The sequence below is a fragment of the Callorhinus ursinus genome, unplaced genomic scaffold (genome assembly GCF_003265705.2).
Source record: "Callorhinus ursinus isolate GAN/ISIS: 27379988/994484 unplaced genomic scaffold, GSC_fseal_2.0 scaffold2, whole genome shotgun sequence".
Lineage (NCBI taxonomy): Eukaryota > Metazoa > Chordata > Mammalia > Carnivora > Otariidae > Callorhinus > Callorhinus ursinus.
Genome location: NW_027397064.1, coordinates 101,661,866 through 101,674,481, shown reverse-complemented (window position 1 = coordinate 101,674,481; position 12,616 = coordinate 101,661,866). Strand labels below are relative to the sequence as shown.

General features: G+C 43.6%; 1 protein-coding gene across 1 annotated transcript in view; it reads left to right on the top strand.

Annotated features, from left to right (window-relative positions):
- The first annotated feature begins 5,996 nt into the window (after positions 1-5,996).
- Positions 5,997-12,616, top strand: part of NIFK (nucleolar protein interacting with the FHA domain of MKI67) — a 10,321-nt gene continuing 3,701 nt past the window's right edge. The window contains exons 1-3 of the mRNA XM_025857574.2: positions 5,997-6,161; positions 7,111-7,248; positions 11,673-11,781. Coding sequence (XP_025713359.1) covers positions 6,057-6,161; positions 7,111-7,248; positions 11,673-11,781 — 352 coding nt within the window. The 5' untranslated portion in view covers positions 5,997-6,056. The remainder of the gene's footprint in view (positions 6,162-7,110; positions 7,249-11,672; positions 11,782-12,616) is intronic.

Genomic DNA, 12,616 nt, shown 5'->3' with positions numbered 1-12,616 from the left:
GGACCCAGTCCTGGACAGGACTCCTTGCTCAGTGGAGAGTCTGCCTCTCCCTCTCCCTCTGCTGCTCCCACTGCTTCTGCTCTCTCCCTCTCGTTCTCTCTTTCAAATAAATAAGTCTTAAAAACAACCACAAAAAAAAAGTTCATCTATGTTGTACCATGTATCAGAATTTCATTCCTTTTAAAGGCTGAATAATATTCTGCTTTATGTATATACCACATTTTGTTTATCCATTCATCCTTCAGTGGAAATTTGGTTTGTTTCCTACTTTTGGCTATTATGAATGATGCTGCTATGAACATAGCTGTGCAAATATTTCCTGCTTTCAGTGCTTTTAAGTACATGATGTTAACCTTAAAAATAAAACTGCCGATTATTTTACCAACAAAAGCTGGGTTTGTTGGGGAATGACAGAGAATTGCAATCCAGGACAAACAAGCTGTGGCAAAACTATAGGCAAATCTGAAGAACAAAGGAGAGGAATGCTCTTGTAGAGGAAAGTGAGAAGTTGGGAGGGGAGGAAAGCCTTTCTTCCTCCTACTAGAGTAGTAAAATAGCATCTACATGTAAGATCAGTCTCTTTCTACTGGACTTGCAATTGACTACAGTGGTAAGGCAGGAGAGCTCTCCCTCTCAAACCTCCCAATCCCATTTTAGTGAGGTTTCCCTTTATGAATTTTCACAATAACCCGAAGTGGTGTAATTTTTTTAAACATTTTATTTCTTTATTTTAGAGAGAGAGCGTGCAAGTGCCAGTGAGGGAGGGGCCAGCGGGGGGAGGAGACAGAGAGAATCCCAAGCCAACTCCACCCTGAGTGCAGAGCCCAACATGGGGCTCAGTCTCACCACCCATGAGATCATGACCTGAGCCAAAACCAAGAGTTAGGCGCCCCTATAAGCTCATTTTTTTTTAAGATTTTATGTATTTGTTTGATGGGACGCCTGGGTGGCTCAGTCGGTTAAGCAGCTGCCTTCGGCCCGGGTCATGATCCCAGGGTCCTGGGCTCGAGTCCTACATCGGGCTTCTTGCTCAGCAGGGAGCCTGCTTCTCCCTCTCTCTCCCTCTGCTTGTGCTCTCTCTATCAAATAAATACAATCTTTAAAAAAAGATTGTATTTATTTGTTTGAGAGAGAGAGAGAGAGAGAGAAAGAACACATAAAAGGGGGGAGGGTCAGAGGGAGAAGCAGACTCCCCGCCGAGCAGGGAGCCCGATGCGGGACTCAAGATCCCAGGACTCCAGGATCATGACCTGAGCTGAAGGCACTCGTCTAACCAACTGAGCCACCCAGGCGCCCCTATAAGCTCATTTTTTCATTGAAGTATAGTTGGCATACAATATTATATTAACTTCAGGTGTACAGTAAGTCTAGTTACCATCGGTCACCATACATAGTTATTACAATATTATCAACTATATTCCCTATGATGTACTTTATACCCCCATAATTTATTTTTTTTATAACTGGAAGTTTGTACCTCTTAATCCCCTTCACCTATTTCACCCATCCCCCCACAGCTCAAATTGAAACATCGTAAGATGATAATTCTTAAGATGGTGCTTTATAGGGGCGCCTGAGTGGCTCAGATGGTTAAGCGTCTGCCTTCGGCTCGGGTCATGATCCCAGGGTCCTGGGATCAAGCCCAGCATCGGACTCCTTGCTCAGCGGGGGGCCTGCTTCTCCCCCTACTCATGTTCTCTCTCTTTGTATCTTTGTCTCGAATGAATAAAATTAAAAAATCTTTAAAAAAAAAAAAAGATAGGGCGCCTGGGTGGCTCAGTTGGTTAAGCGACTGCCTTCGGCTCAGGTCATGATCCTGGAGTCCCGGGATCGAGTCCCACATCGGGCTCCCTGCTCAGCGGGGAGTCTGCTTCTCCTTCTCACCCTCCTCCCTCTCATGCTCTCTGTCTCTCATTCTCTCTCTCAAATAAATAAATAAATAAATAATCTTAAAAAAAAAAAAAAAGATAGTGCTTTATAGAGAGGCGCCTGGGTGGCTCAGTCATTAAGCATCTGCCTTCAGCTTGGGTTATGATCCCAGGGTCCTGGAATCGAGCCCCGCGTCGGGCTTCCTGCTCAGCGGGAAGCCTGCTTCTCCCTCTCCCACTCCCCCTGCTTATGTTCCTTCTCTCTCTGTCAAATAAATAAATAAAATCTTTTTTTAAAAAAAGTGCTTTATAGATTTACATTATAGAAGTGTTAATTCTATTAGAAAATTGTCTCCATCTTGTTTATTTCTACATAGTGAAAGCAGAGTATGCTCCTAAGGTGGGCTGAATTACCCATCACCTCACTCTACTGAGAACTTTTCTCAGTGCCTGTCAAACACTCAATAGATATGTGGTGAATGAATCACCTTTACCAAATTGCCCTGCAGTACAGTTGTAACCATCACACTCTGTTTTAATGTGTAAATGTGTTTTTGGGGTGGTGGGGAGAGAGAGAATCTTAGGCTCCACACCCATTGCAGAGCCTGATCTCATGGCCCTGAGATCATGACCTGAGCTGAAATCAAGAGTCAGGTATTTAACTAACTGAGCCATGCAGGTGCCCCTAAAATGTAGACATTGTTCATGTGATTTTATTTGTGGAATGTGCATGCCATATTCATTAACCCAGTCAGTTGCTTATCAAAGGCTATTTTGTTTGGTTCCAATTCTTTCTGTTATAAATAGCATTGTGATAAACGTCGTTGTAAGCCCTTATCAAGATTAAAAATCAATTTTAATAGGTTCTATTTTTAAAGTTCTTGATATATTTTGCCAAATCACTACCCGGAGAGATTAAACTAATTTCCACTCCCCTGCCCACCAGAGCCTGAAAGAGCCAACTTGGCTGCAATCTTCCCAATGTGAATATTAACACTGCAAACATTCTAGGCTAATTTCAGGGGGAAATTATACCTCTGCTAATAGCATGGAAAACTATGTAAGGGGTGATGCACTCCTGCAAGGTTCTTTGAAGGGCAAAAAGGGGTGGAAACCAAAGACTGGTTGGGTGTCATTGCCACAGTCCAAGAGCAAGGAAAAGGGGTTAGGGAATCAGAGAAAGACGGAGAATAGGAGACGGGCCTCAGGCTCTGTCTCATTTGTACCCACAGGATTTTATAAAAGATGACAGAGCGACAACATGGAGAGGTCAATGTCATTGAAAGAATTTGGCACTTATATTTCCCAAGAGGACAGGGCACACCATGCCCTGAAGGGGACCACATGGGGAAGCACCAGGTTTAGTCAGGAGGCAGAAGCAGGACTGAGGGAAAGCCTGAGCCAGAGCCTTTATGGGGGTTTCTGCAGGAAAGGCAAAGCAGGGCAGGGGAACCAGCTTAGGACTGGCTAGCTTGATTAATCCTAAGGGACTTTAGGCTGGTACCTGGCCATGGCATGATTTAGGGTCAGGCTAAAATCTTGACTTGGCATATGAGCTGGATAAGGAAGCAGCATAAGAAAGATGTGCTCCAGGCTGAGCTTTTTGAAATCTCTAAGAATTGGCTAGTTCTGGGAGAGATGGTCTCTCCCTAGCCAGCAAGCTTTTTAAGATGTCAAAACATTAGGGACGCCTGGGTGGCTCGGTCAGTTAAGCGTTTGCCTTTGGCTCAGGTCATGATCCCAGGGTCCTGAGTTCGAGTCCTGCATTGGACTCCTGCTCAGTGGGGAGCCTGCTTCTCCCTCTGCCTCTCACCCCCCCACCCCCTTGTGTTTGCGTGCTCGCTCTCTCTCTCTCTCTCTCTCTGGCAAATAAATAAAATTTTTAAAAAAGATGTCAAAACATCACAAAATACAGAAAATAAGAAACATGATGAATACAGGCTGGAAAGAGGGCATCATGCTGGGGACTGCTGGCCCTGCAGGACCCAGGACACCATGACTCACACCCCATTCTGAAGGGCAAGAAAGGATCCTGGGATGGAGGAGGGGATTGGTGCATCAGCTCAGCGACTTTCACAGGGATCCCGGACCTTCTGGCCACCCCCACAACCCACTTTTCCTGCCCCCAGCCCCCAGGTATCCACCCAGCTTCACCCAGGTCATCGCCACACCCAAGGTCTGGATTTGGAGGTGTGCATGACGTTAAATCTAGCACAGGGCAGGATGTGGCACAAGTGACAGCCACTCACAAGGACAGAGGAAGAAAATTTCCCTCACAGCTTCAGATCACGTGGTCCTGAATGGGGTGCAGACCAACTTTGTAGTTTGTTGGGTGACATTTCTTGAGGCCGCGCTATTGAGGCAAGCAATCACCCTCCACCCTTACTAGAGTAGTGTTATTACCAACTTTGGGAGTCCACTCCTTGGTGAGCTATAGACAGAAAATGTACCAGGTGGTTGCATCACAAGGTCACTTTATTTGTACAAACAAGGAAATTGCTGGGAATGACTTCCAAAGCCTTGACTCCCTGAACAAGGAGAAGCAGGCGCCTTTTATTAGGCCTTGGCATGAATATTCAGAGGGGGGTTTTACCATTATAATGAGGCTGAGGCACTTTCTGAATCATCTGTGCAGGCATCATCTTCAAACGTTTCTTCTGTTCCAGCAGTCAGTTCCTTTCTGAAAAGTAAGACCGGGGGCGACTGGGTGGCTCAGTCGTTAGGTGTCTGCCTTCGGCTCAGGTCATGATCCCAGGGTCCTGGGATTGAGCCCCACATCGGGCTCCCTGCTCAGAGGGAAGCCTGCTACTTCCTCTCCCACTCCCCCTGCTTGTGTTCCCTCTCTCGCTGTCTCTCTTTCTGTGTCAAATACATAAATAAAATCTTAAAAAAAAAAAAAAAAGATGAAAAGTAAGATCGACACCCAGAAGCTTCTAGGAGTTTCTTGAGTTCAGGAGGTCAGTCCTAAGTTCAGAGGGTTAGGTCTTAAAACCCTCTTTGCTTAAAACCCTCACAACAGGGGCACCTGGGTGGCTCAGTGGGTTAAGCCTCTGCCTTCAACTCAGGTCATGATCCCAGGGTCCTGGGATGGAGCCCTGTGTCCAGCTCCCTGCTCAGCAGGGAGTCTGCCTTTCCCTCTCCCTTTGCTCCTCCCACTGCTTGTGCTCTCTCTCCCAAATAAAATCTTAAGGAAAACAAACAGAAAAACCCTCACATTGCCTTGTGTTTACAATAAAACCCAAGCTTCAAACCTGGAGCTCCAGCCAGGCCCTCTCCCCTCACCCCTCACCCCTCACCCCTCACTGGCTGAGCTCCAACCACACTGGCTGGTTCTTTCTTTCCAGCTCTAAGGACAGTGCACATGGGGTCTGCCCTACCTACATGGGGAGCTTCCAGGTTTTCACACATGGCTCCTTACAGCCTTCAGGCCTCTACTCAAATACCACCCACTCTGGGGGGCCCTCCTTGGTCACCCAGCATGCCTCTACCCCCACGGGGCTCTTATATCTCTCATTGCACCAAGCCCACCGCAAACATTATTTTCCACCTCCCCAATCTCTAAGCTCCCTAAGGGCAGCAACACAAGAACACAGTAAGGCCTCAAAAATTGAGTGTGTGAAAGAAAGAAAATTAAAAATAAATAAAGAATGATTGGCAAGACCTCAAGGGCACGGATGTTGTTTGGGGCTTTATTTTTTTTTTTAATTTTATTTATTTATTTGAGAGAGAGAGAGTGAGAAAGAGCACGAGAGGGAAGAGGGTCAGAGGGAGAAGCAGACTCCCCGCTGAGCAGGGAGCCCGATGCGGGACTCGATCGCGGAACTGCAGGATCATGACCTGAGCCGAAGGCAGTCGCCCAACCAACTGAGCCACCCAGGCACCCTGGGGCTTTATTTTTTAAAACTCTCCTTGAAATTGGCTGGCCGCAAGGTAAGCATGAGCAAGTTAACCTTTCGCGGGTTTAGACAGTCGGCAGGAACAAGAGCGAGGCCAAGCGCTGCCCAGCCAGCAGGGGGCACCTGAGCTCGCTCCACCCCCTCCCTGACTCCGCCCCGCCCCCGGCGCCCTATGCCCCGTCCTCGCGCCTCACCGCGCATGTCTCCCGCCTCCACTTCCGCTTTGGGTGAGCTGAGAGCTGGCCGTTTCCGGCGGCGCCGCGTGGAGCTCTTGGGCTTGGAGGCCGTCGCCATGGCGGTCTTTGCTGGCCCGGCCAAGCCGTTCCTGTCGCTGAACCCGCAGGAAGAGGCCAAATTTCAGAAGGAGGTGGCGCAGGCTCGCCGACGCGCAACCCAGGTGAGCAGCCACCGCGGGTCGGACTGAGAGAGGAGGGGGCAGACGGGTCCGCGTGCTGTTCCCTCGCCCTCCTCACACCTGTGCTATTTCCAGCGTCTCCCAGGGTGGGCCGCAGACCTCACAAGCTTGAAGGCCAGGGTCTTCCCGAGACTGAGAGGGTTATGCTGATTGGGAGATGGGGTTTGGCCGTGTAGGCCTTAGGGTCCTCCTATGGAAATAACGGGGGAGGTAACCGGGTGATGCAAGAGGAGGGCCCGCTGTTGGGAATGGACTCTTACACCGCAAATCATCCTCAGGTTAGAGCTGCCACTCCTCCGCTTTGCCCCCGAATTTGGGAGGTTTGTTCGCCTGGTTGGTGATTTTGGAGTTCTTAAAAGACAAGGTTTGCCGAGTTCCATTTACTGACTAGGGCCTCTGTCATCAATTTATATTTGCCTTGTTCTTTAGCATAAAATACATGTTTGTAAAAGTTAAAAGTGCTTGTTATGGAAGGTAAGGGTATGATGAGTGGGGTGCTGAAAGGTTGGTTGGTGGGCATTGTGAAGGACAGTGTCTTGAAATTGTTCGGTTAGGTGGGTGTGAGTCAACGGTGATCTGCAAGCAAAGTTGAAGGGTACTTTTATGTGGAGTTGGGCCGGAAGATTTAAAACGATGTGTTCAAAGATTTACTTGCCTGTCCACTGATTCAGCTTGTAGTTATTGAGCGTTTACAGGGTGCCGGGTGCTGCAATACAGGCTAAGACAATTCACCACTTGACCGTTGTCCTCCTGGGAGGTCAGAGGTTAAACAGCTAATTTCTCAGTTACTATTCTGTAAATGGAAATACAGGGCAGGTTTTTGATCTTTTGTCTTGGACTGAGAGATAAGGGTTTTGCAGGTTTTCTTGCAGTGTGATTCTTTTTTTTCCTTTAATTAAAATTTGCGTTTACCTGGTCTGTATGTCTTCAGCGACAGGAGAAAGAAAAACTGACTCCTGGAGTAATCTATGTGGGCCACTTACCTCCAGCACTTTACGAAACCCAGATCCGGGCATATTTCTCCCAGTTTGGCACTGTTACAAGATTCAGACTGTCTAGAAGTAAAAGGGTAAGATTAGTTTGCTTTGTTCCTTACAAGTATGTAAGTTTTGATAGTTTACAGAGTGTGTTCATATATTATTGTTTGTCACAGTTCGTTTTAGAAAGGGGGGTGGGTAAAATTTAGAACCTGAAACTGAAAAGAGCAAAGTCAGTGTACTGTAAATGTTAGTTTTACTATTAAAATTGCCCCAAATCCTCAAACTAAATTGATAATCCTGATAAGTGATTCATACTTATTCTGTGGCTACTAAACCAGGTAGGTATACATGAACTTCTGTTTGAGGAGCAAGTATGAACATCTTGTATCAGCCTCTGTCACAGGCATCCCTATAATAGCAGAGGTTTGTATAGTGAGTAGTTAAGAATAAGGGTGTTAAAGCCAGGCCACCTAGGTTTGGGCCCTAGCTGTATGGGTCACTAGTTGTGTGACCTTGGACAATTTATGTAATTTCCCTATGTTTCAGTTTTCTAGTCTGTAAAATAGGAATAAAATACCATCCACTTCCTAGGAGAATATAATCAAAGATTAAACAATGTAACAAATGTAGAGTTCTTAGAACAATACCTGATACAGTAAACCCTTTATAAATGTTATATTGTACCTACCTCCTCATAAAGAAAAAGTTTGTATGGTTTGTTTGTTTGTTTTTTAAGATTTTTATTTATTTATTCATGAGACAGAGAGGCAGAGGGAGAAGCAGGCTCCTAAGGAGCAGGGAGCCCGATGCGGGACTCGATCCCAGGACCCTGGGATCATGACCTGAGCCAAAGGCAGACGCTCAACCGTCTGAGCCACCCAGGCGCCCTGGTTTGTTTCTGAAATAGAGGAGTGACCACTTTATTTTCTTCCCTGCACACATCCACTTTTGGTTGTAACGGTAGACCTCTCACTGTTGGAATCTGTTTTTCTTGATACAATTTTTCCACATTTTATCAAAGTTAAATTTTATATTTGATTTGGTATGTGAGGGGATAGGGTATGCATCTATCATATGCTAGTTGTCATAAAATCAGATATTAAGTTATGTTGTCAAAGCAACATGTTAGCATTAAAGAGGATTTTAAATTAAAAATGCCCTAGTATCTCTTCCATCCTAACCAAAATAACATTTTGTCTGTATTCCTCCCCTTGTTTTTTCATCTGCCTATTTATAATGGTTGCTAATTATGTGGGTGAGATATTATTAAACATCCTAAAGTCTGCTAGAGTATTTAGTGGCTATTTGTTAATCCGCCATTCACTTTTATCAAATATCAACTTGATCTCATTATTTGTTTCAGATCTTTGTTCTTTAAGAAATAAACTATAGGTAGACTTGAGGTCCCTTTTGTACCCTTCCCAATCATCTTCATTTTCTCCCCATGTCCAGGAAATTACTATTCATGAATCCAGTGCTTTTCGTTACTCTGTGTTTTTAAATTTTTACTACGTGTTCATGTATGAATGAATATACATTGTATATTTAAATCTATATTTTATCATTCTTTAACTCTGTTTTTTCATTAACAATCTGTTTAGAACTTTATCTGTGAAATTCTAGTGCATTCATTGTCACTGTGTTCCTTTGCTTGAATATATTAAGTTTATCCATCTTATTGAACATTAGGGTTTTGGTTTTGTGTTTTTGTTTTTACAATTTTTCTCTGTTCCTAGCAACCGCTAGGAGCATTCTTTGTGTGAGTGTAGGCATATTTTTCTAGAATAGTATTTTTCAGACTTTGGACCCACTGTAAGAAATAAGTTTTACAGTACAAGCCTGCACACGCACACACACATACGCACGTACATAAACATAATTGAAATAAGTCATATGAGGCAATACTTAACCTTCCTATTCAGTTTTTTTTTTAATGCTTTTCTGACCCCCTAAATTGATTTTGTTGTCTTCTTAAGGGTCACATTCTGAGTTTGAAAACTACTGCTTTACAGAATATCATCAGAGTCACTGAGTATAGAATGCTCATGGTTTTTGTATTTACCTTAATCTGTGACATTTAGTATCATTATGTGTGTTTTGGCCATTAGAACTCCATCTTCTATGAATTGCCTGTTCATATGTCTTGCCCTTATTGTTGTCTTTTCTGAGAACTTTTTCCTGCTTTTTCTGGGATATTACTATGTAAATGTTTTCCCAGATTGCAATATAGTCATTGTTTTCCTCAGTTTTATATTTAGAAAATGTTCAAGCCTACAGGCAGGTAGAAATAATAGTGTGATGAACATCCCTGCCCGTCACCTGGATTTACTTGTTATTAATATCCTGACACATTAGCTTCATCTCTCTACTTGTCCTCTAGAACATTTTTTTGTTTTGCTGAGCCTTTTGAAGAAAGTTAGTCATAATACTTTAACACTTAAATATTTCATCATAAATTTAAGAATAGGACATTTTACTACATAACCACAATATAATAGTCTATAATGTACTGTTCACCTGCATACATCCCCAGTAGTCCCAAAATGTCTTTAGTTATTTTTTCCCTACCCATTCTGGAATCTAGTCGAGGTTCATGCACTGTATTTGGTTCTGGCTCTTCAGCATATCTAGAACAATCTTCTTGCCTATTTTTGCTTAATTGTTTTGCTTTTCTTGACATTAGCTTTTTTGAAGAGTTCAGGTCAGTTGTCTCATAGAAAGCTTGCTCCTTAAGGAGATGCACTAAAATTTAGCATTTCCAGCATTGTTGTTGCATAATAAAGGTGCCGTTTCCCCCCCCCACTCACCCCAATTTTGACTGTTTGCTCAGTATTTCCATCCAACATTCTGGGATTACTAGGTAAGATAGATAAAAGTGTTTGGCTTCCTTTTTTTTTCTTTTTCCTTTTTTTTTTTTTTTTTTTACTCTCTATACCCAACGTGGGGCTCAGACTCACAATTCCTGAGATCAAGAGTCACATGCTCTATCAACTGAGCCAGCAGGCGGTCCTGGCTTTTTTAGTTTCGGTTTTTTGTTTCTTTGTTTTAGTCACTTGATGTGTATTTTCAAATCCCTTTTCAGAAGGCTTATATCAGTTGATAATGTACAGTAAGTTGAATATCGGAGCATGTCTCTTCCACTCCACCGTCTTTCCCCTCCCTATTAAGAGATAGGATTATAAAGAATTTTTGGACATACAAATTTTTACCAGAATCCTCTTGTGGCAGATAACTAAATAAAGGGCATGTCCAAGTTTCTAGTTAGTGTCATTGCCGGTGCTAGAAATGAGCCTCCTGGTCATTGAGTGGTTTCCTCTTTCCATAATTGTATCACCAATTTTGATCCATATCCAAAGATATGCTTAATGCATAATTGTGAAATATTCCTATTGTTACTAATAATTAGAACTGTAAGGGCAGAAAGATTTGTTTTTTTCTACCCTCCTAGGTTCTCTGGCTGGGACCCTGTAAATTTATGTCCTGCTTTTAGGCAAATGGTGGGGGGTGAAGGGCTTTTTTTGTTATCTACTACTTCCCAGTTGCTTTCAGCTCAACATAATCCTTATGCCAACATAGCATATCTGGGGATGGCATATTCTGCCACCCTACAGGAACATTTGCATCCTTGACAGACTTTGTGTGGAGTGCTTATGAATTATTTCTTCATAGCAACCCTGTGAGAGTGGTTATTTTGTCCCCATTTAATAGAATGAAAAACTGAGGTATAATGTTACTTACCTGTCACAGCTAGGATCCAAACCTGGGCATTTTCTACACTAAAACCCATGCTCTTGTTACTAAGACAGGTGAGAAAATTCACTTTATATTGTGCTGAGGGCAGGAACCTGGGACGTGCATTTCATAAGATGTTGGCAGCATCCCTTTACCATCAGTTAGGAAGATGATCAGTCATTAGTAAGCATGAAAATGAACACACTATTTTATTGATTAGCTTGGCAATAGTGAGGAGTTAGTTTCTTCCCAGTTCTTATGTATAAAGTGAGAGTTAGATTTATCTGCATTCTTTGCAAAACATCCCACTATCCGCTGGGCATTGTTAATACATGAATAAAGTGACTATCAATGAAATTGGTAATGAGTAAAGGACTGTGGGCCTTACCAGATTTCCTTCATGTGGTAAATTCCAGCTGCAGTAGTAATGTATTTGTCAGGTAATAAAAATTCTAGGAATACCTCAAAATCAGTGGCATGTTCCGACTATTTTGGATCTTTTCTTTCTAATATATTTCATTTTCACGTAATCTCTACACCCAGTGTGGAGCTCAAACTCACAATCCTGAGATCAAGAGTTGCACGCTCTACTGACAGCCAGGCACCCCGGATCTTCTCTCTTCCCGTAAGAGTCCCTGCACTGTGCATTGAAGTTAGAATTAAAGGTGTTGTAATGTTACTTGGGCTAATTTACATTATTTAAATTAATGGCATTTTAGGACTTTCATGACCAGTTAGAATTTAATCATTCTACTTTTTCTTGTCGGGTTTTCCGTTACAGACTGGAAATAGTAAAGGCTATGCCTTTGTGGAGTTTGCATCTGAAGATGTTGCCAAGATAGTTGCTGATACAATGAACAACTACCTTTTTGGTGAAAGACTCTTAAAGTGTAAGTGCTTTTCTCTTACCGGTGGGATTGCGTGGTGCATGCCTGCTGCTGGTGGGTGGCTGTGCTGTGAAATACAAAGTGCTTAGCTACTTGGAGTCCTACTTCATCTCTGGGATGATTCTCTTAAGTATTTAAGTGCAAGGATATGAGTGCATTTTCTAGACCGATTCCGGCTGGAATTTTAAAATCTTCCAGAGTGAGAGCTGTTTTTATGCTAAGAATTGAGACAAGTTACTACATTGGAAGAGCAGCTGACCCATCCCTAATGGGCTACAGAAGGCTTCCCTGAGGAAGTATCATTTAAGTTGAAACCTGAAGATTAGGTAGGAGTGAGCCAGGGGAAAGGAATTACCATCCCTGACTTGATGGGACAGCAAGTGCAAACCGAGAGGTGACTAACAGTGCTTACGTGCCTGTGAAGGAATGTCAGGAGAATAGCAAGAGATGAGAGGAGGTCAGGTTACTGAAGGCCTTAAAAATCTGGGAGTTTAGAACATATCCTGAGGGCAGTGGGAAGCCACAAATAGATTCTAGATAGGATAACATTAAAGGCAGGAAATCCCGTTTGAGAGTCCATCTAAATGACATTGGCTGCAACTCTTTCACGGGAGAAACCGTAAGGAGTAGAGGGGAGACAACACCAGATCAGTTCATCCTGCAGAAAGTGGAGCTGCCCACTTTGCGTTCCCAGAGCATCCCTGTCTGGAGCTCTGTGCCTCCGGAGGCAGAGTTAACTTTGGCTTTTCTGTGCTGATGGTAGAGTGTGGACCATACCAAGTGCTCAAGCCACACACATCTGTTCACGTAGCTGATGAGCTGCCCAAGTAGCCTGTCT